General features: G+C 37.6%; 1 protein-coding gene across 5 annotated transcripts in view; it reads left to right on the plus strand.

Moving 5' to 3' along the window:
- mid2 (midline 2) overlaps positions 1–10625 on the plus strand; it is a 158901-nt gene extending 148276 nt beyond the window's left edge. For 4 of the 5 annotated variants that reach the window (XM_044126916.1, XM_044126915.1, XM_044126918.1 and 1 more), the window contains 2 exons: positions 6434–6641; positions 6932–10619. In XM_044126916.1, the coding sequence (XP_043982851.1) occupies positions 6434–6641; positions 6932–7355 (632 nt within the window). In that variant the 3' untranslated portion in view covers positions 7356–10619. Of the gene's footprint in view, positions 1–6433; positions 6642–6931 lie in introns of all 5 variants that reach the window. The other variant, XM_044126919.1, reaches the window with a different exon arrangement.
- Positions 10626–22736: the final 12111 nt, after the last annotated feature.

The raw sequence follows: 22736 nt of genomic DNA on the forward strand, positions 1-22736 counted from the left end.
ATATATACTGTGCCCTTCACATACAGACGCAGCCATAATAATAATAATAAAAATGTAAAAGTCTAGGAACCGGGACACATTTCCATTTCCTGTTCAATGCAATTGGTGATTGGTCAGGCCATTAGCAGTAATTTTTTATACTGAATGAACTTTGAAAAGCTTTCCACATTTCCTAACTTAAAGCTGTAACATTCATTCATTCAGGTGACATTCCCTTTAGGTGTGAAGGCTGACAATGTACACTTCAGAAAAGGCCAGTCATCTTATATAGAGAAGCTGGATATTAATTAGGAATGCTTTCAAGTCCAATGTGGTAACCTTAAACCACCGAGAAATGTAACAGTCACCTCAGTTTTTTTAAGTTTTTCTAACAGGCTCTATCAAAAGTTTTTGTAATTTTTCTTCTAGCAGCGCTCCCTAACAACACCTTCCTGGATCGTTACAGGGTTCAGCTGAAGAAGAACATAATAACGATGGACAGCTGTCTTCGCTTGACACTTCTCAGTGGGTTTTCTTTCCTATCAGACAGAGAAATACATGATTTAGCAGTGAACAGTGAGAAAATGTGATAGATAAACTCAGATCCCCTGGAAGTTTTCTAATCACACCCATCCTGTACCTTGTTCTATAACTGATTAATTTACAATCTCACTAGAGTGCAGCTGCGTTTCATCTGGAGCGCCTCTGGATTACATACCACGTTACATATGAATTAGGTAGTCAGAAGACAACTGGCAGGCAGCCATGCATTTTAATTACATGAATGGATTTGTGAGTTCAGCAGTGATTCAGGAACCGGTGTGAGTTTGCACGTGTCAAGAGAACGCTCCAAATTCCTCCTGCTGCTGTTTCTGCTGCAGCGATTGTATAGTTATGCAGTAAAATTGATCGCTTTTTCAATCTCAGCCTTGTTAGTTGCAGCTTAACCTATCCCTTAGCAAAAATGCAAGGAAGGAAAATTACACAGATGAAATAGTCAGTTACTAATAGGATGTCCCACTGCAAGATTTCCAGCATGTTCCCAGCAGAATGAGCCTGGAATGGAATTACAGCACGAACGTGTTTCTTCAGCTGTGGCCCCTTTCAGCTCATATCTCTTCCTTGCCGTCGATGTGGCTTCTTTTTTTGTGTGTTTGACAAGTTTCCATTTAGGATTTCTGAGTCTTCAACAATGCAGGGCTCCAAGACAGAATAAGAGAGTTGTTATCACCTCTGCAGACAGCCAGATATACTTCTAATTACTGCTGTATTACTGCAAAGTGGAAACAGACTAATGATAGTGCATGAACAAATGTCCAGATTGCAGAATATGCTGTTCCAAATTCCCATCTTTTTTGTTTTTGTTCCAAACTCGGAGCAAAAACTGTGCAGCAGGATGATTGATTCGCTTGTGTTGCTATCAGCACTAATTCGCTTTTTACAGAGGAAATATGTGTGTGTTGTTTACAATAAAAAGAGTATTTGAAAAGGGTTTGGAATCAATTTTTTTTTTTGAACATCCACTGGGTTTGTGCTAGCCTTCTCTCTAATATGCTGTATATCATCCACACATCCCTTCTTTGTGCCTCCAGTCGTGCAGCACACCAGAGGAAATCACATTCGGGATGTTCTCCGGGTGCTGCTTGCAAACACCAGCATCCTCCCTGTGAGTTTAGATCTGTTCATTTCATGGCAGCTCTGCAAATATGAAGGCGCCCCGGTGACATAAGAAGCAGTCAGAATCATAGGAATACATATTTATTGCAACAAGTCCAGCACTCAGCTCAAAGGAAAAGAAACAAGGTTCCTATACAGTCTGGAAAAGTCTAGCACTTGATATGATAATTTTTCAAGTCTGGATGACAATGGAACAAGTTGGACCTTTTAGACTTTATTTTTTATTCTGTTAGCTAGAGAATAAAAATGACAATTTCACCCTTCTGACTTTGTCATAGTTGACATTTTTTGGTCAAAAAAATGTCAAACATTCCCAGGAAGACAATACTTTGTCTTCCTGGGAATGTTTTATATCTACCACCCCATTAATTATTCAGCCTAAGCATTTAAGTAATTTCCTGTCTTTGCAATTTGCAAGTTCATTACATAAATTTGCAAGCAACAAGTTGCGTACAGATATGAGAATCGAAAATGATTGGAAATATGATATAAAATAAAGTTTTTGGTTTTTTTAATTGAGCCCAATTAAATTATATAAGATTTTAGCCTTTTTATAATTATGTAGGAGCATAATTAGCATATTATACACCAAAACTAATGAAAAGAAAAACAAGACCATTAAAACAGAAACGCATACCATCAAACAGATAAACACAGACAAAAATAAAAACCAGTTACTGTTTTATTTGGTATGATTACAGGTATGAAATGTAAGTAGGAAGGGAAAGAATGGCAAATAATCTAATGAACCTTATGAGATAATAAGTGAAGTTTAAGTCTGTTTTCTCATAAGAAGCAGTGTGAACTTCGGTGGTGCTTGATAGCGGAGCTGAGAGACTCAGATTGTTGAACATGCAGCCCTGAGCCTTCTCGGGGCTTAAGATAACTTTATATTTGTCACAACACTCTGATACCATCTGGGTGCTTCAAATCAGAGACAATATGTTAGATGTCAACAGAGGCCGCCACAGAGGAGAATCTGGCAGTGTCTCAGCATTGGGAGCTTTTGACGCAAGATTGAAGACAGATTGCGACCAGTCAGTTTACGATGGCATCAGTTAGTACAACAAGATGTTTTTAGCAACATCTTCGCACTCTTTCTGCATCTTGCCTCTGTGTTTTTTTCTCCCCTTCCATGTTCAAACCCAAAGTAAGTGCAACTCTTTATCATTTGTATGTGAAAGAAGCCTATTGCTATCAGGGATGGGACAGAGGAATTGAGTTTAGGAAGGAAAAATGTTTCCACACTTCACTGCTTTCCTTTTCAGCGCCAATGAGAAGAGAATTTGTGGGCATGCAAAAATTACAAAGTGAAATCTTTTTTGGTTTTTGGTTTTCTTAATCATAGTTTCAAGTAACACAAAAGCCAAAGTTTTTAATTTTGTAAGGCCCTTACAATGTGAAAATACAGGAGAACATTTAATTAACTAAATATTCATGTTTTTATTCTGTTCACTGCTGGAAGTGTCCACTTTCAATTCTACATGTTTTAAAATGTGGTTATGGTGAAATATAATCTAAATCTGAAATTAGTTTACCAAGTGGAAATGTGGAGTTATCCAGTTTGAGACATAGATCAAAAACCTTCACAGTTTTTTACTGGAGTTAACAATCTACCATCACCATAGCAAACACTTCTTAGCGGTACCATCTTCATCTGTTTAACTTATGGTGGAAATTTGCTCTGATCGACTTTCTGTATTTCAAGAAACAAGCTGGTTCCTAACATTTCCCCTTGGGAATTTGCTATACTATATACATACATTTGCACATAGTTGATGTTGTGTGCATGTGTGTCTGCTTGTCCTCTAATGTCATGTGCGTCTCCCCTTACCCAACCTCAGGGCCAGCCTGAGCTCTCAGGAGTCATCCCCTGGAAAGGCATGACAGAGCCCCAGTGTTTGGAAATGGCTGCGCTGGCAGCGATAAGCAGTTCAAAGAAGAGAGCGCATTAATGTAATTGGGTGCCAGCAGCACATTGGCCTCATCGTCTCATATGCACACTCAGTGACACACACTCACCACGCAGATTATTGGAGACGAGTGTCTGAGAGTGGTGAGAGGATAGAAAGGATGAGAAGGAAAGAATTGGAGAGAGAGAAAGAGAGGGAGAGAGAGAGAGACAGAAGGAGGGAAGGGCAGATAGTGAGAGGAGAGGAGGAGTCGGGGTCCTCATTGTGTTGCTCATTAAGCCATGGGAGACTCTGAGAGGCTGAGAGATGAGGCGAGAGGTGTCAGAGTTAAATGTCAGGTCTGGTAGGGATGTGACTGACTTAGTTGAAGCCACATACACACACTGACACGGACACCCAGAGGTACCTCGGTGGGGCTCCTCTGTCGCTTCTACAGACTCCTATTATCCCCTCAGCTTCCTCCCTCTCCCTCACTCTTTAGTCTCCTTTTCTCTGCCACTCACCTAGTTTGGCCCCCTCAATTTTTCCACCCATTACACCCAAATTACTGGTGTCATTGCAAACTGAATACTTACAGCCGGATAGAAGCGTTTCCACTGAATTGCAGCAGTTCCTACCAACTGTGGTGGAAGTAAAGGCCATTTCCTTCAGTTAATTTCCAAGTCTGTGTGATTGGAGGAACAGAGGGAGATGCCGGGTGACTTCCTTCACTGTTATGAAATGTTTTCACCAAAGGCAGAGCGGGCCTTTGAAGTTTCGACTCTCTCGCCCTTGTAATTCAAACAGGCTCCTCTTCTGTTTCTCCCTGTGAGTTCTCTGCAAGCACTTCTCACCCTACTTTTTGTTTATTCACTTCTGCTGCTGGCGCTGCTGCTCAAACTTAAATTCCTCTTCTTGTTTCTATTTTGGTTCATGGCTCTTTCTCTTTCTGGTCCTTTTTAACTCTACAATCTTGGGCGACCTGGTACTTAAAAGAGCAGACACAAAATAATTAAAGTACAAGAACTGAAGGAGTTTGATGCGTTATTGCGTTAAAGGGATCAGAAAAGTAATTTCTGAAAAGTTAACCACTGCTATTACTACTGTTAACTAGTAACTACTACTACTTTGAAACACATCGGCTTCAAAACAATTTCTCTTTGGTCTTAGCCAAGTGTAGGTTATCCTCTCTTTTTGCCAGTTCACAATTTTACAGGATTTTGTCTATTATTATTATTTATTGGAGCCAAATCTCCAATAGATAACAGTATATTACTTTGAATTATTGATTGTCAAAAGAGATAGTAACTAATGCATGTTTCATATGAAACATCCAGCTGTCGACAGCACTATTATGAATCCAAGAAAGTACAAAACTGTGCAGTTATGATCTGCCAAAGGGACAGAATGACCAGAACTATCTAAAATATAAAGAGCACAAAGGTAAAAACATTTCATAAGTACCTAAAAATGTCTATAATCAACATCTGAGAAATGTACACAATTTTAGTATTGTCTGTGTAAGAACAGATGGAGTTGTACAGCATAAATGCATTTTGTAGATGTATTATTTGCTTAAAATTCTCTCATGCATGCTTTCAAAGGGACTTTTGATCACTGTACTAATTTGTAGACTAATATTTAGCCCAGTGGCCCAACATTACTTTTTTCTTGTCTGTCTTTCTATATACTAAATATTGCATTTCTTTTGAGTTCCTTCATAACTAAAAGACTAAAAGACTCTAGGTACACAGTTCATGCTGTATTTAACATCCTTCAAAGCTTTTTCTAAGCTTCTTGTACTGCTTTTGTTTGAAGACCTCTGAATTCCTCAGAGAAGCTCTGTCAGCTCCTGTCTTGCTCCCTTTTAAAGCATTTGGAAGTCTCCCTTGTAACAAAGAAAATCAACAGGAAGGATGTCTGGTTGTTTCCACCTATCCCAAGTGCTACTGATACAGTGCAGCTGACAGAAATGGTCAAGAAAACGAGAACTGTCCTCCTCTGGGACGAGGCACTGGATATATCTGATGACATTGTGCTTCTGTCTGTCATTAAAGTTGCTTTTTCAATAGTGCACTTTAATCAAATAATTTCAGCTGCTGACGGTGCTTTTGTTGTATCATTAACAGTCGACATATTTTATTTTTATTTACAATGAGAAAATGTCTGTGTATTTTACTGGGATTTTATGTGATAGCCAAGAGCAAAGTAATGCATATTTATAAAGTGGAAAGGCAATGATTCATGACTTTCTAATATTTCTTTTAAAAAAGCTCTGAACAGTGCACTCAGCACGCTTTACCTCTGATGTTGTTGCTTCCAGTTATGTTGAGGCTTTTGCAAAGAAGGCACTATATAGTAATATTTTGGATTAGGCTTATTTACACAAATCAAATAAAATTTTGATCACCAAAATAAAACCAAGGGGCAATTAATGCTCAAATAAATTTGTACTGAAGCATTATGAGTATTATTTATGATTTCAACATGTGTATTAGAACTTTAATGGAAATTGCATGCATTTATTTTTCAACCTTATTTATTAAAATCCTAATTGTTTTTTGTTGTTGTTGTTGTTTTTACTAACTTTAAGCAACTTGTCTTCATTGGATTGTAAAATCTATAAACCAGATTAGAAAATATAAGTTGAAGTCAATATAAATTTGCAAATAGAGTGAAAATAGAAGGAATAAATAAACATAAAAATACTAAAGCTAATCTAAAAAGATGTGGCAAAAAAATTGGAATCAAATCTTTTACCACATATTGTCACAATCCTGATCATTTAATAAACGATTTGTACTTATTTTTGCTGAAATATTCTGGGTCGTCTTGTTTTTGTTCTGTAACAACCCTTTTACTGAGCAGCGTCTCTGTGTCTCCAGGTCAGCCTTTCAAGTTAGACCCGAAGACCGCCCACAAGAAGCTTCGCCTGTCCAACGACTGCCTGACCATGGAGAAGGACGAGAGCTCGCTGAAGAAGAGCCACACGCCAGAACGGTTCAGCGGCACCGGCTCGTATGGAGCTGCCGGGAACGTCTTCATTGACAGCGGTTGCCACTACTGGGAGGTGCTGCTGGGAGCATCCACATGGTGAGACACGCTCTGGCACGAGAGCGTTATATAAGCCTGCAAGTAGGCTCAGTAAACTCAGGCATCTTTGGGGAGTTTAAATCTAGTCTGTTATGCAAACTCCTCACTCACAAACAGAGCCTAACACAAGCTCTTGTAAATATCTGCATCGCTCGCTAATTGGCTGTAAAGGAAAGGTCTCAGTGAAGAGTCTTTCCTATGTTCAAGGTCCTGAGATTAAGTGCAAGTCAGTAAAGGGAAACCACTTAATTCTAATCTGTTTTAAAATTAAAAAGAAACCTTTCTTCCAGGTATGCCATCGGCGTTGCTTACAAATCAGCTCCGAAAAATGAGTGGAGCGGCAAGAACTCGTCCTCGTGGGTGTTCTCGCGCTGCAACAACAACTTCATGGTGCGGCACGATGGTAAGGAGATGCTGGTGGAGGCGAGCCTGCAGCTGCGGCGGCTCGGCGTCCTCCTGGACTACGACAACAATTCGCTGTCCTTCTACGACGCCATGAATTCCCAGCACATTCATACTTTCGAAATCTCCTTCCTCCTGCCTGTTGTACCCACTTTTATGATCTGGAACAAGTCAGTCATGATTCTCTCAGGACTACCTGTCCCAGATTTTGTCGATGGGGTGGCTACAGATCTCCAAGAGCAGCAGCAGCAGCAAATGGGTCTGTGTCGACAGGAATCGCCGTACTTGACGGGGATGAAAACCTGCCACTGACTAAGCTTGTGACAGAAGAGTGGATTAGGACCTGACAGACACTGACGGCTTGACTGAGCTTTGCTCTGATCCTCAAGAAGGAATCGGTTACTGTTTGAAAGCGTTGGAAAATGTTGCTCCTGTTAGTTTGTAGCCACTCTGTGTTTTGCATATTCATTTAGCTTATAGGAAAGGTCTGTTTGACTGAAAAGATCAATGCATTTTAAGTTCATCAAATGCCCTGCAGTCACTGTCAAAGGCAACTTGAGCAGGGCGGGATTCCTGGTTTTCAGAACCATTTTAGGTCCGTCTGTTTTTATTTACTTTTCTTCTTTTGACCCCTGGGCAGGAGATCAAGGTGAAAATCGTTCAAGTTTAAAGTTGCAGGATAGAACTAGCGGGATTAAGTCTCATGAATTTAATCATGAAAAGTTTTATTTTTAAATTGTGAAGTTTTGTGCAACAGGAGCAAATATAGCATCATACCACAAACAGGTGCATCTTAGTAAATTATAACACCACACTTTAAAAAGTTAAAATAATTCTAGAAACATAAATGTCTGCCGCCTCCTCCTGGAGCAGTGAGCGGCATGAAATGGATGGCTGCAGATTTCTTCCCCATTCTCATTCTGCCCATTTTCTCTCATTACTGTAGATAATCTTTAATAGCTTTAATAAATATATATTTTTGGCCTCCTGAGAAGAAATGCATTGTAATGCATATTTGAACTCAGCTCATCTGATTTGTTGGGCCTGATATTTATCATCTTCCTCTAAACCTAAAGCCAACAGTAATTAAGTCGTATGGATTTCAAAGTTTGCTCAGCCACCAAATCATCACTGTGGAGCTTTAGAGATGACCTCAGTAAAACGTCTGATTTCAGGTTTTTTATTTTTTAGTTTTTAATTACCGGAATAAATTCTCCAACATCAATTACAACACTGATGTTATAATTCACTGTGACACACCTGTATAGTACAGCTTCCAGAAAATAAGCATATTCTTCCACACACAAAAAGATTACCTTTTTTGTTTGTTTGTTTTGGTAATACAGGATTTGGATGCAAATTTATAACACTGATTTGAAGAAGTGATTGCAATTTACTTGTAAATACTTGTTTTCTGTGTCCTTGGTAGCTGTAACTTAGCTTTCCTAAACCCTTCTCCTTGTTCTTCCTCTTAGATTTATCCCACCAGCCCTGTTTGTGTGAGTGGGTTCAAACTTCCAGGTTCCAGGAAGCTTTAACGTTGCTCCCAGATTTTGTTTCTACAACATCACAGGGAGCAGATTTGCATCATGTGACTACTCTAGTTGTAAGACAAGAGACTTATTGGACACAAGAAAATAAAAGTAGTATTTATAGAAAGGAAGATGGTTTAACTTTATTTTAACTTTACAAAATATTCATGATGCACTTTTTGAACTTGACATTATTTGCCCTCTGTGTTGTAAAGTAGAGCTAGAAGTGAGTGGCAGGTTATAATGGGGAGGATAAGTGAAAGAAAACACTGTGTTAAATTATATCTATTATTAAAATGAGTATGGTGCAGCAAAATGCTGACAACTTTGCAGGCAACTCTTATTGTTGCCCAGGGCAAAACATAACAATAAAAAAATGTTTAATTCCTCATTGCACTTTGAAACAGCATACAGTAAAGTTAGCTTTCTTTGGAAAAGGGATGTGATTTTTATCTAAATGGTGATAAATTAACAACTTTTGTTTTATTCTGATATTAAGTTTTCAGGGCTGAAGAGGGTTAACACTTGCTATTTGTTGCAGTGTCACGGCATGACTGTGTTTTCCTCCGCATATGTGCACATTTTAACACCACATAACGCTCTGAGTCACAAACAGTGCATGCAGCATTATCAGATCACAGGAGCTCACTGGGAAGTTCACTACATGTAGTTTCATTGGTCATCGTACAGCAGATTAACTCCAGTTATTCTTCGCTATTCACATTTAGTTATAACTCAAGGTGTTCATAAGTTGTTTTTTTTTTATTTATTTTTTTTGTTTGTTTCATTGTATGGTTAGGTTTCAAGGCTTAGTGTGGGTGACTGTTTCCTCTGGTTTGACATTCAGGTAGCAGTGCTGACCCAGACAATCAATGTGTATTATACTGTAGTTTAGGCAGATTAAAGAGGTTGCACGGAGGAAAAAGCTGACAAAAAACTGACACTGGATGTTGGGTAAATGAAAAAATATATATATGTATGTAGTCTTTTAAAACTGATATGAGACCATATGAGAATTTTGCATTGACTCTCATAAATCATTTCTATTCTGGCAACTTTTGATGTCATTGTGTCCGAAAGTCTGAGACATCAAGCTTTTAAATGTCGCAGACATTTAAAAGCTTGAATGGTTTAAGACATTTAAACCATTTAAACATTGGTTTAAATGTTTTCCCATCTCATGTATTTAAAAGGGTTTTAGTTGATTTTATGGAACCACAAACATCCAGCAGTTTACCAACCAGCTGTTCAAGAGTTGTCAGAATTGCTCCGAATGAGCGATCATTTAAAGAATGCCTTGATGGTTAGAGTCGACCCACTATACATACAGCAGAGTGGGAATTCTGTCAGGCTTCTGCTAAGTTTCTTTTGATTTTCAAATATCCATCAGTCTTGTTAAATAATGTCTTTTCACAGACTTGACCGCGCATTGATTTGGGAGGACGAGCTCAGTGTGTGTACTTGGCCAGGTTACTGCATGAATATGTGACCTTGTTGAAGGTTCAGAAAAGTTTTTCTATCAAATCAAACATTCAATCTTTGTTTATTGTTATTTTTTGTTTTTAAGGTAGAAAGAAACGAGACAACTACACAAAGCTGTCATCGCCGTGCATATCAGATTGTTTGCAGTGCTTCTTTTTTGTGTCACAAGTCAGTACAGTAAAATATATTTACGGTGAATGACTTTCAATAGCTTCCCACTCCTTGTAGTGCCGTGTTTATACCCTAGAAACAATGCAATAGATTCTTCTTTTTGCTTTCCTTTTCAGTAGCTTTGGGACATTTTTTGTTTTTTCTTTTATACAATGGAAAAGAAAAGTGCTCCTCTCCTTCATGGCACTGGGACCTTAAAAAGCAGCACAAACAGAATGGCTTTGCCTTCATGCAATGCTTTCTGTTTCCATAGATATAACTGAAATACTTTTAGCCAGAGAGGAATGTAAATCAGAGGGGGAAATATATATTATATAAAGTTGTATAATGTACAAAATATATATGAACCAATGTTATTTATGTGAATTTGAGTCCAATAAAAAGTCTGATCCCAAAACTCTTCTTGTCTTTTGTCTTTTATGTTGAGTCTTATTAACAAAAACAGTGTTCCCTAAGCACAATATTTTCATATTTAATCATAAGCAAGACAAATTATAAAGTATTTCTGTAGAATACTAATCGCTGGAGCTAAAAATCTACAATGCATCAACTGTTTATCCCTGTCACATACTATCACGACTTCTGCTGTGTGTTTGTTGTGATTTTGTGTTATAGAGTAACACAAAGTAGCACCTAATTTTTAAGTTATTGATTTTTTTTTTTCCTTCCTAGTAAAGAAAAGTCCGTTAAGATCCTGCCATGCTTAGCCATGTAGATGTATTTATGCTGATGTCCAGTGCTTGTGTTCCTTTTCACGTTTTGTTTTGCATTTAAAACCCGTTTTTCACTTATGTTCTACAAACAAGCCTCTGGGAAATTTACAGAATATCTGTAATACATAATTACACACAGGTGGACCGGATTTACTACTTGTGTGCAGAGATGGGTAGAGAACCCAAACACTGTACTCAACTAGAGTTGCACAACTTCAGCATATTTTTTTTACTCAACTAAAAGGAAAAACTAATTGTTCAAGAAATTATTCACGAGTAAAAAAGTATTTCATAAAAAGGCTTCTCAAGTACTGAGTAACTGATCAGTACTTAATATTTTTAAAGTGATTTGAAATCATTTTAAAGACTCGGGTGATAGAAAATGAGCTGCGTTTCACTCACAAACACATTTCTTATATGGTAACTCCTGTGATGCCATTGATAAGTTTAAATGTTTCAAAGCACAGAGTTTGAAGGCCACCAGGTTGCCAGCTTCTGGCAGGTCATCTAAAGCTCGAGGTTGAGTTAGAGGGGATATATCTGCTTACTCGTCATCAGCCATCACTCTATACGGCCTGATTCCCAACAGTGCCTGCAGGCGTGGAACACAGTGACATTGATAACCAATATGCTCCCTTTTTTGCAGTTAATATGCATTAATTTATCCAGAGGAATCAAACATATTCTAGCTGCATAACGATTTTCAGAAATGCAATGTTTTTGATTTGATCCTCTAAACAAGGTTTTTGCAAAGATCGAAGTGTGTAGTTTGTTTGCTGAAGAGTCTTACAGTATCCTGTATCCTGGCAGGTAATGCTTTCAAAAATACAGAATTTTTTTACAGCTAGCAGCAGCAAACTTCAACCACAGATCAACAACACAGGCAAAATAATGTATTACAGCATATTTCAACAATGAATTAGAAGCTATCTACAAATAATAAATGCCTGATAAAAGCCTCATAAGATCTGTGCTTAAAAACGTATTTTACTTGCAGATGCTGGAATTTAAATTAACTCTATTACATGTTTAGCAGACAGCAGAATGATTTTGCACAGAGAATGAAAAAAAAAGTGAATTAATTTGGCATCTCGTGACACAGCTGCTGCTATAACTGCTGCTGGCTGACAAACGCCAGAGTGGTCCAGAAGAATGATTTTAGCTTTTGCAGATATTTGATGACTGGTTATTACCAAAATGATGGGGCTGTGAGGATGAGTCCAATCCTGCAGCAATGATGCCCTTTATTTATGCCCCCTACAACAATCCTAATGCAGCTACAAGGGAACTGTTGTGCAACGGACTGCGCTGCTGCTGAAACATAAAATCAGTCTGCAGACAGACGGATGTCCCATGTGGTTTATATAGGGGTCAAATATTTAAGAGGTATGTGACCTTTGTGATCCTGTGCTACAGAATTCAATTATCTGGTTCTGCTTTTGCTGAAAGAGTTTGTTTTTTTTTTGTTTTTTTTTAAGAAATATTTCATGGAATTCCTGAAAGTATTCCCTAGTTTTTCCCTCCATTGTTTGTGTTGTATTCGCTCATTTCTAAGATCCTACTAATGATTATCCACCTGTTCAGCGACAGCACCATTTACTACTGTCATTGCATCATGGGGCACTGACTTCATAAAGTCATTTACCATGTCCTTAGTTTTCAGTGTCGGTCTTTACAAATGACTTACGACTCCATGAAACAAACTCATCCACAACAGACGATTCACCATGAAGAAGACTTCCAACGACTGGATCATCATCATATTTAATGTTATACCGTGAACAACGATAGTCATTAGTATGTAAAATATTGAATAGGAATAGGGGAGAGAGACCCCTGTGGTGAAGCAGCAGAAGAAATTAGCTGGCTGGATAAAGAGCCATTGACTCTCACACACTGGGATCTATCAGTTGAAAGCCAACCGACAAAATTAAAGCAAGTTTTAATTGGTTGAGAAGCTTATCAGATAAAAGATGTGATTGTGTAGTATTAAAAGCTGAAGAAAAGTCAATACATTAGAGGAAAATTAGTAAAGTGACCACAACATCTTCAACGGTCCTGCAAGGCCGGCATGCAAATTGCAGCAGATCAATAAACGTTTCGACTTGCAGCAGAATATCTTTCCTAATGGGCTTTTCAAATGACTTCTTCTCTAGAGATGTTAAAGGAGAGGGCTTATGCTCATTTAGTGATGCAGGGCTTATAGTATTTGAAATTGGAGCAATAATTTACTTTTTTCATACCTTAGAAACCCTCTTTTGTTGTGCTGAGCAATTATGCTCAGCACACATTTTTAGCACCTTACCATACACCATCGGGCCCTGGAGTTTTAAACTTTTAAAATTATAAAGATTTTACACCCTTCTTTCAATAAAGGACAAAGTCTGCGGGTGTCAGGGGGGAGCCCTTGTTTTCCTCATTTAGTTCACTCAATGTATCACTACAGTTAATGGTCAATCGAGAAACTTGCCATGAGTACTATTCACATCACATGTGAACTTTTTGATACCAAGATCAGCATTAAGCATTTAAATGTCTTTTTGTGTGTGTGTGTGTGTGCGTGTGTGTGTGTGTGTTTATTATGTTTTGTTGTTGGTGGGAATCCAAATGCAGAGATGAGGAAAGTGGTAGTATATTGAAAAGGATAATTTAATAAACAGAGCAAACCAAAGAAAGAGCACAAGGACAACAAAAGATCTGACATGGAGTAAATGAACCAAGGAGTATTTATACTACTGACTTTTATTACTGAATGTCACACAAAGAAGTAAATCAGCAGGTTGAAAATAGCTGAACATGGGAAACTGAAATGCTGAGGTAAAAGAAACAGTAGTAACCTACAACATAGAGGGAAAAAAACAAAAATAATATGCCACAATGGAGCGAAAATAATAAAACTAGACATAAACTTCAACACACAGTAATAGCATTTACTTAGAAAAGAGCTATGCATTTTTATAGCCATAACTTTCTTCTTCACAGCCTGGTAAATACATCCACAAAGATTAGATGACATACAGAATATTCTGGCTCCATACCACCTTACAGACAGCTTTGATTTTCTTTGAGGGAATACGAGCCTGAGTAGGTCTCCTCCATCCAGTTCATTAGACTTATTTTTAGTGGCGGGCCTGTGATTGGAGCCTTGTCTACCTTTCCATGTGTAGCAGATTAGCTGGCAGTGAAGTGTGATACTCACACTGCATCTGCTTCCTTACATAGCTAGCCAGCTAGCAAGCAGGCTGTTGAAGTAACTCGTAATTACATTTCTAATTGCAGAATAATTAGGACTCCCTGTGTAGCTCATTAAGTCATTTGTCACCAAAACTGTCAACTTGGCTCACATCAAGACCTTAATTACAAATGCAGCTATAGGTGGATAATCTTTGACATCTTTATTCAATTATTTATTTCTTTACATCCATGGTTTGGATATATATTATGTAGATGTGCCACCTCACAAGAGTCAGTGACTGAGTATCTGGTTACAGTTTTCCAGTGTTTTAAAAATGTTTGTTGATTTGATTTATTGTGTCTTATTTACAGTTAAAACACACAAACTCTAATGTGTGCAGTTATTGTAGTTTACATGCAACTCTGCATCCAAACGTGTTTTGTGTTTTTGTGAAAAAATAGACAATCCTGTCCTTTAACTCGCCAGTTTGAAGTCTTAGGGGTTTTTATGAATGGGACGAAGAAGGTAGGAGTTGAGGCAAAATGTGATTTTCAAATCACAGAAAAAACAAACAAACAAAAAAAAAAACAAGGTACAAAACAAATCTGTGGTGGTGACACTGAGTCGTTTCCTCTAATGGACGGATCAATCTAGCCTCCTACTCCTGAAAGCTTATTTCAAAGAAACACCCATAAAGTGCTTGGTAAAACCGTTGTGGATAAAAGAACATTCAGCGTCAAAAACAAAAGATAATTGCAAGTGTCTGAATTATATAGTTGTACTGTAATGTGTTCAATACAAGAACCGAAAAATAATCAAGAAGTAAAAATGCATTCTCTTCTTATGTTGAGATTTACAGACTACGTCAGACTGCAGGGCCATAAGCTTTGTTTTTAAAGATATGGCCTTGAACATCTGTGACTAAAGATGATAAATTATATTAATATTTAGAGTGATCAAATCTTTTGAAAAGTACAGTTTAAGCAAAGTTATAAAAACTACTTAAAACTGTTTATGTCAAAATAGTGTAAAATATGAATATGAAAATATTTGAAGACAACTAGCAGTTATGATTGTTAATGCTGCACTCTTTCTTATCTTGGTGAAGGTAAAAGTACATTTACATAAATGGAAAAATGAAGACATTAAACACTTTTTTTATGAAATCCTGTCACAATTATGCATGTGTGTTGCTCGTGTTTTGCATTTTGCAAAACATGAGCAACATCAGTGTACTAATTTTAAATTGTTCAAAATACAGTCTGCTCCTGCAACAGGAAAGACTAGATTAGTTTTGTTGTGAGATTAATGACTTTTATTTATTCTCCTTCCATGCCTAATGATCTGGGGATGAACATTAAATGGTCCATACTAAGGATTTTAGTGGCCCCAAGAAACCAAGCAATTACCTTCCGAATTAATCAGAAAATAGGTTGAGCTGCTCTCAGTTGGAGCCACTTTAAGAATTCAGCAAGACAGGGTAAATTAATCTTCCTATGTGTAGACAGAGCATGTGCATAGAGCAGCACAAGCTTAAGGGTTACTTCTTTAACCTTGTTATGACATTTCCATAAAATTTACATAACATCTGCATTACTGATATTAAAGCACCTTAATTCATCTGGAGGTCAGGTTGTGTATCCTGCAGTGTCAAATGTGTAGAACAGAGTCTACACATTTGGTTTTATGCATTTTATACATAAAACCACATATCTTCACACAGTATTCAAAAGCAAGTCATAAAGAAAATAGAGTGAAGGATGCTTTTCACTTATGGGCACCTTTCCAGAGATTTACAGTAAGACAGTAATTGTGCCAAACTATTGTGGTGTAAACAAATAACAATATTTTTATTTTCTTTCATTATTGTGATCAGGATTCTGTGAATCCAGCAGAATGTAATTAAAGCAGTAAGTTCCAGTTACCACACCAATAAAAAGGGTTTGTGAGAAAGCACCAGCTGCTTTTTCACATTTTACTCTTAACCTCATAAAATTGCACGAAAATAATATAATTTCCAACGTTCCACCTTTTTTGTTTGACTTCTGCCATCAATGTTTAACTGTTCATGGAAGCTTTTCGTCTAGTAGCTCTGTAAATAACACAAATATAGATCACACACCATTTCTGCAGCATTAATCCTACCAGCATTCCCACTAATAACCCAATAAATTGTACAAACAATAATTAGCAAAGCTAATACACACCCACAGTCAAGAAGTCTTGATTAGCATTTTGTATTACTTTCCTAATTTTTTTGATGCACAACTCCCTTGGCTGATCTTAATGCAAATCGCCCCAAGTACTGCATCATTTTCAGGAAGCCAGCTCTTTATTTTCAGTGTTGAAATGTGATATATGCATTCAGTTAATCCCAACCCCTTGATGAAACGCAGTGAGATATGTCAGCCTCTGTGAGTGGCCATCTGTGTGTCAGATTTGTGTCGTTGGGGTGCAGGTTTGTCACTGCTAAAACTGTGCAGCTGGACGTAATGAAGCAAAAATCTGCATGAAGCCCTGAGCACAGATTCACCGTCACACACACACCTGGTCTTGTTGCTCCCAAAGCACCTTTCAAGGTTTACTGATATCCGCGCAAAAGGTGGTAATTTCATTACGATCTGCTTAGCAGAGAGGCAGCCACTCTATTTAAATCTGGCTGATTTAGAGACTGATCTGTTCTCGCATGGGAGAGTTTGACAGAGAGAGTGGGAGTTGAAGTGTGCCAACTCCTTAGTCTAATTCTGTGGCGCCTGCTTGTCTGTGGGTGGCTGCTTGTGTTTGATAATAAGGTTGTTTTTATTTTCCCTACTTCATTTTCAGCTGCTTCACCTTTGCTCAGAAACTTTTTACTGAACAAACAAACCATGTGAACGTTAGAAGTAGCAGTTCAAACTGATATCACATGTACTCGTTGCTTTACGACCTGCTGAGACAGACAGTGGCTATTTTAATCTACGTAATGAAGATGCATAGCTCGTCACAGAGAAATGTGTGCAATCCCTTGACAGCTTGACAGAGGAGTGATGATCCTGAGGAAATGAGGATCCATGCAGGTTGTGGACCACCCAACCCCACTGCCTCTGCTTCTATCAGATCTGTCTCTCCGACTCTTTGCTCTCACACTCCACTCCATCACTATCTAGATGAACCTCTAGAGGTGGAATCAATCACCGCTCCCCGCTGTCATTTCAAGGAACGCTGGTGGTTTGGCTGTCCTCCTGAATGAAAGCGATACGTCCTGGTGCTTCAGAGGAATATCTGCTGAAATCTAAATCTTTCTATCTGAACTCCTGAAGGAGACAGGCTGTTAGTTTTGTAGAGATATCATTACAGGTGCTTCTCAACAGTGTTGGCTGTAAATCTAAAGAAAACTTGGACTGGATTAGAGTTTCACCTTTCTTTGAGTTATCTAACACTGACAGTCTTCTGTCACAAGCATGCATTCTGTCCAGAAATCTTAACATGATTTTGAATCATACATCTTGACCCTAATTGGCTAAATAACAACTGGGAAGTTGATTTTGAGAAAGAACCATTTAAAACAGACATTTCCAAAAATTTATTGATCAGATCCATCTGAAACATTAAAGGAACAGGTTCCTACTGACATATTCCCAAATGCAGCTGATATTTAATTCATAAACCAACTTAATTAACTCAAGGCTTTGCTATGATTTGTCTTGTTTAAATTCTGTTTTCTATTATTTAAGTCATATAATCAAATGACTTTAAGTTCACATAGTCATTAAAAATGACATTTGCCAGTGTATATTATCTATAAATAAAACCATAATATAACACAAGGATCAGCAGCACAGATGTTTATGGGTGTGTAGTGAGTCATGCACTCCACAAATCTGACTGTTATGGCAGAGAAAAAACAAAAACATTCATGATGAAACCATCAAAACCATTGCTGCAGTTTGTAACAATTCACGTTACAGACATATCGACGCGCTGGCCGGATGAAACCAAAACTAAACATTTTGGTCTGTGTGCAAACACAATGTGGTGCTGGAAACAAACACTTTACATCAGACCAGACCAGACCATCCCCAGCAAGAAACATGGTGGCCCAATTAAAGTCAAAGTATATTCTTGCATAAAAATGTGCAGAACATAATCCAACTGTAAATCTGCAGCTAGTCTTGAGTTTTGATGTTTACAGGTGCTCTACTTTAACTATTGAAGAATCCATACTTCTGCATGCCACAGTATTTAAAGGGCTCAGTGAATGAATCAGATAGAAGCTTTCACTTATCCAACTTCTTAATCCTTGTTCCATGAATATTTGTCTAAAACACATGCTGGTGTTCAGAGATTGAAGTGAGAATGTGAGAGTACGAGAGTTTTAATCACCCCCCCCCCCCCCCGCCCCCCTCCCCCCACACACACACACACACACTCACTTTTACCTGTTAATAAAGCAAATAAATACCCTCAGGACTTTCTAACAGTCCAAAGTTGCTTTTAACACACTTTAAAACTAATGGTGGGAGAAAAAGAGAATCAGTACTTGTGCACTTATTCCAGTATATTAACCCAAATGCATATAGCAGAAGTGTAATACAGCTATTCGTGTTCAAGTAGTTTATGCTATACTCCAACTGAAAGTGACAGAAACTCGGAGGCAGTTGCAAACAATCTTTTTATTTATAATATCCGCAACCATTGTGGTAGGACCAGAAAATGTGAACTGACATCAAAAAGTCTGGTGCAGAAACAGGCATTGCAGGGAGAAGGTAATGTGGAGAACCTCCCTGTAGACATATAAGTGCTATAAACAGGCAACAGAGCATAAGTGGCTGCTTATTTATTATCCAAGCCATCAACATGACTCTTTCCCCGGGAGAGATGATAAAAGCACCTTAATAATTTTGTTTAGTGAACCGTGATAACACTTTGAGGCACACATGGTTGATGGAGGAGGCAAAGAACATTCACCATTTAAATGATGCATTCTGTTTTCATTAATATCCAGCCGTCTGTATCTTATTTATTAAGGTATCATTCATACCGATGGAAACTCTTTACATGTAGAGGTTCACAGCTTGACATGTTGACTTCATTAGCTAGAGGACATGACAGCTGTTCTTGGTGCTCATGATTCACTCGTGTGTGTGAGAGATGATCACAGACAAGGAAGTGCAGTGAGACGAGGAATAAAACTCTCAACAATTACACCGTTGTGAGATAAAACAAAATTTAATTTCATACTTTTGCCATTTTTCCAGTATGATCTGCTTTTCTTTCAGATTTTATAATCTTGCAAAAGTTTTTGATTTTTTTTTAATGTAAAAACAATTAAAAACTTCAGAGAAACCTGCATTTTTCTATAATAAATTAGATTGTATGTAAAATTAAAAAAATTAAGTGGCACTGTAAAAAGAATATGTTTTGAAAGCACTTTTTATGGCACAAAGAAGCCATAAAAAGCAATGAAGGCAGCTGAAATCTGTCAGAAGGAAATTTCCTTCCTATAAATATCAATTAATATTAGTTGGTTTCTGATAAAAATAGAGTATTGTAAGTATTGTCTTTCTTGCTGTCAGAAAACATATCAAACTATTTAAAAGTATAGTTATACTTTTGTATAATGTCCCAATGACAATACGTAATCTGCAAATGGAAAGAACGTCATCTTACAATAAATCTGTTACCTTCTATGAATGTTGTGGCTTTCTAAATAAAACATTGATTTTGTTAAATCAATGTTAATAAAAATGTCAATAAAAATCAAATCTCACAAACACTCATTTCAAATGAATGAAAAAATGTCTGGCTTTAAGGTGTTTTCCCCAGACTCGCCATTTTTAACATGTTTCAGCTCTGACAGGGTCTGACAGGTAACATTTTCTCCAAATTTCTTACTGTGAGGCTATAAATGGATCCACCAGCTGCTACTGTATTCATCTGATGTTATGTAAGGTTAATTCTGCTGTTGGAGAACAGTTGCTAATCTTCATGTGAACAAAGTGTTGAACAGCAGTGCAGCAGCACGGGAGAACAATTGAATTGAAGAACGCTTCATGTGCAAACCTTGGTCCAGTTAGATGTTTACAAATATGAACAATTTCTAATTCATATTACAGAAGAATTCTGCTCTCCAAAATGAGATGTTACTATGTGATGTTTGTCTTTGGAAAGCTTCTCATGTATTGCCTTAAATGGATTCATAGCATCTTATTAATACTGTTCTTGGTATTGATGCCAATTTTAATGTCAGTTTTTGAAAACATGAAAAAATGACTTTGGTGTTGTAACAAGACGACCTTTTGCGGTTGGATTTTACAGTGAGGATGAAGCTTTGAGTCAGGTGGAAAACACCAGTGGTTTATTCTTCACAAAAATCAACAACACTTCACAGGTGAAACTGCAGCCTTAAATAGTCCCAGCTGTGACGGACCAAACCACATTTAATCACACCTTCATCAATCTCCACCTATTTACAGAAAATACCTTTTATTAAATACAAACATTTCCATTTACTTTTTATAAATATTTTAGATTTTATCACTACACCATAATGAGACACCACAAAACCCATAAACAATTCCCCCCACCCCACTTTTCAATGTCCTCTCCCAGAAACTATATATAGTACCTGGACCCCTGGGGCAGTATTTGTCCAAACACCCTGGATAAGACACACAAAAGACAGGTGAGTTACTCTAGAATAGCTCCCCACACAGAGGGAACATGCTAATCACTAAAATACTCAATAAATACAATTAAAACTTCTTGTGTGCAAATTGTTATTGATGTGCAAATCTATGCTTTAAGTGCAGTGTTAAATAAAGTGCTTGTTAATAAAGTGGAAAAAATGCTTTTAAAATGCTATAAAGTGACATATGTAAATGAAGATCTCTTCATTACAGGTGTGAAGTATGTTTTTTCCCTTGAAATTTCTTTTGGTACTTTTTTTAATATGGCATCAAACCAATAAAATGTGACAGTAGTACAAAATAGCTCTTATTCTAATAGTCCTTTAAGAAACGATTCCTACTCCTGTATCACATATATTTGATTCATTGAACTTAAGTTCCTCATTTTGATCCTGCCTGATTTTTTGCAAATCTTAATTTTCTACCAGCAAGTAAAGGGAAATGCACAAATTATGAATTTCTGTACATTTCCTGGAAGGGGAAGGTCATTACTGACAAACTCTTACTTTATCTTGTTGCAATAGCACTCTGATTGCATTTGCATAGCAAATATTTTGTATAATTATGCCTGTGCTTGTTGTGACCTGAAAAAATACTTTTTAATTATATAGCCAAAAAAATAACACCTTTCTTTCAGGGTTTTGCTGTGCATGGAAATGCCAGGGAACACAAAAGAGTTTTTATTCTGTTTTATTTACTCCCACTTCTGAAAACTGGCTTGAAACGTCTCTGAAGGTCCTTGACAAAATAAAGCAACTAAAAGACTATATTACACCTACAGCTGGAAGATCAAGATGTAGTTTCACGAAGAAATAAACAGAGGCCTAAACAAAGGCCTGCATAACAACAAAAACAAATGGCTTAGCAGCGTCAAAAGGAATAACTGAAGCAGCCTGGAGGCCCAAGGCAACTGTGGAGGAGTCACAAGGGTTTGCAGTTCAGGTGAGAGAATTTGTCAACATGACAATTCACCCATTTTGAAGGCAGTAATCTGCATGACTTAATCTGGTTGAGGTGTTCATGTGAGAGACAGCATTGTGAAATAAGCTGTCTGTCTCTGGTTTCTGCAAATGGCTCTGTAGCTCCTTCTGAGGGCAGAAATCTGAACAGTTTGTTTACAGGATGTGTGGGATCAGATGACATATTTATGGCCCATTTCCTGACCCTAGCCCTTTGGACTCTTGAATGGTGGGAAGACTAGAGTTGAAGATCCTCTCTGCAGACCTGGTTGCTCATTGCAAACTGTCTCAGTCCTTTTTTGTGGCTGAGACAGAGTTGTGAGTTTTTTCCTTCAGAGATCAGAGTTTCATGAAAGAGTGGCAGAAGAAAAAAACTTGAAGGAAAAAACGAGTATAACATCCCAAATAGAGTGTCCTTACAGTAAAAGGTGGTGGCAGCGGCATGTTTTTCTTCAGCAGAGACTGGAAAGCAATCAGAGTTGATGAGAAAATGGTTGGGACTAAATAAAAGGACAACCTTTAGGAGGCTGCAGTAAACTTAAGATTGGGGTAGAGGTTCACCTAACAAAAGATGAGTTATTCTAAACATGTACTTTGAGCTTCATTGGAATAGTTTTGATGGAGGCATATATTAAAATGGCCTACTCAAAGTCCAGATCTATAGCCAATTTAAAATCTAGCTCAAAAGTTAAAATTGCATTTGACTATGTTCATTTTGTCTGTTATTGGCTTTCAAAGAATAATGGGTGAAATTATGCATGTTTGTGTAATCTGTGTCATCAAAGTCCTATATAGAATAACAAGCAACAATCAAAGGCAACAGAACTTTTTCCTTTTCCCGGGAGAGTCGTATCCAATAGCCTTTGTCAATTCCACCGGCAAGACTTAGCTATATCTCTGCACATAGAGAGCAAAAGAGGACAATGATGCCCAGAATCTGGACAGAGAGAAGAAATGGTTTGAAAGAGGTGAACGGAGCCATCTTCGTTGAAA

Source organism: Gambusia affinis, linkage group LG09 (assembly GCF_019740435.1).
Source record: "Gambusia affinis linkage group LG09, SWU_Gaff_1.0, whole genome shotgun sequence".
Lineage (NCBI taxonomy): Eukaryota > Metazoa > Chordata > Actinopteri > Cyprinodontiformes > Poeciliidae > Gambusia > Gambusia affinis.